This window comes from Octopus bimaculoides, chromosome 17, assembly GCF_001194135.2.
Source record: "Octopus bimaculoides isolate UCB-OBI-ISO-001 chromosome 17, ASM119413v2, whole genome shotgun sequence".
Lineage (NCBI taxonomy): Eukaryota > Metazoa > Mollusca > Cephalopoda > Octopoda > Octopodidae > Octopus > Octopus bimaculoides.
In genome coordinates, this window is record NC_068997.1 from 36,192,773 (window position 1) to 36,193,861 (window position 1,089).

Consider the following 1,089-nt stretch of genomic DNA (forward strand, 5'->3'; position numbering starts at 1 on the left):
ATTGCTCACGTGTTATTGACTCTCTTTCCATCTGCTGTAAACACTCATACACACATGTATCACTCACATACACACTTTTCTTTGTATGACGGCCTGTCTTTGATTATGTTCTTATATGTCGCATTCACACTCTCACACAGACATACATCTTTAACGCCATAATAAATATCTCTGTTATTCATCTAATACGGTTGTGGTCTTTCATTACTGGTCATCTATGTTATCGTCGCATAACATATCATGTATATCATCTTTGATATATATTATTTTGTGTTCGACCATGTGACGCGTTTAAATAAAAGGAGTCCTCTGTTTTTCCATTCGTCACCAATACACCTTTTTGAGTTCGCACGGTCGTACCTTACACCCCGACTAAACACTAAACATATCAGCTTCTGCCTTTAAAAAGAATGATCCATGAAGGTACCCAACAAATCATAAAAGGAATCATTCGACTGAGTAGTCTTAGAAGAAATGTCTTTCAACATTGAACATGTCACTGTACAAAAAGGAAAAATATCAGGAAAATCACCCTTCAACTTTCCTGCATTGATGGAACTCTCTGGAGAAACAGTGACAATAGAATCAGCACCAACTTTGGATCCCATAAGATCATTCCTGATCAACAAATTGACACCTGGAACTGGGAGAGTCCAGAACACTTACTTTCACTTCACCAGAAATTAAATCTAAACTCACAAAATGGAGAGGAGCAGGAAAAATTACCACCTGTACTGTGAGGCAAAACATCTGGGTCTGTTGAAGACTCAGCACAAAAAGGCAAAACATCTGTAGTAACGCCGTGCGCATGCATAGTCTCACGCATGCGTGGAATTAAACAAGCAAGCGTTCCCGCTTAATTCTATCTCTTTTACAGTCGGCCGACCATGAGCATTGGACGTGTTAAGCTGTCTCTCTACACCTTTCGGACTTACACTCGACAGCTCGCTTGCAACTACATACCCACGTCCCAACAACTATGCTCATACACACAGAAGCTGTAACAACAAGAACTAAAGATGTATATATTTACCACCTGAATAAATGTTGTTTAAGTTGATAGTCTGGAGTTCAGCGTTCCGTTATATT

The 1,089-nt window shown here is 39.4% G+C and overlaps 1 protein-coding gene across 9 annotated transcripts in view; it reads left to right on the plus strand.

The window, feature by feature from the left end:
- The window catches only part of LOC106874300 (uncharacterized), a 373,269-nt gene that overhangs the window by 351,124 nt on the left and 21,056 nt on the right, over positions 1–1,089 (plus strand). The window contains exon 16 of one of the 9 annotated variants that reach the window (XM_052974184.1): positions 878–1,069. The exons of the other annotated variants lie outside the window; for them this stretch is intronic. Coding sequence (XP_052830144.1) covers positions 878–891 — 14 coding nt within the window. The 3' untranslated portion in view covers positions 892–1,069. Of the gene's footprint in view, positions 1–877; positions 1,070–1,089 lie in introns of those variants that run through there. 9 annotated transcript variants of the gene reach the window in all.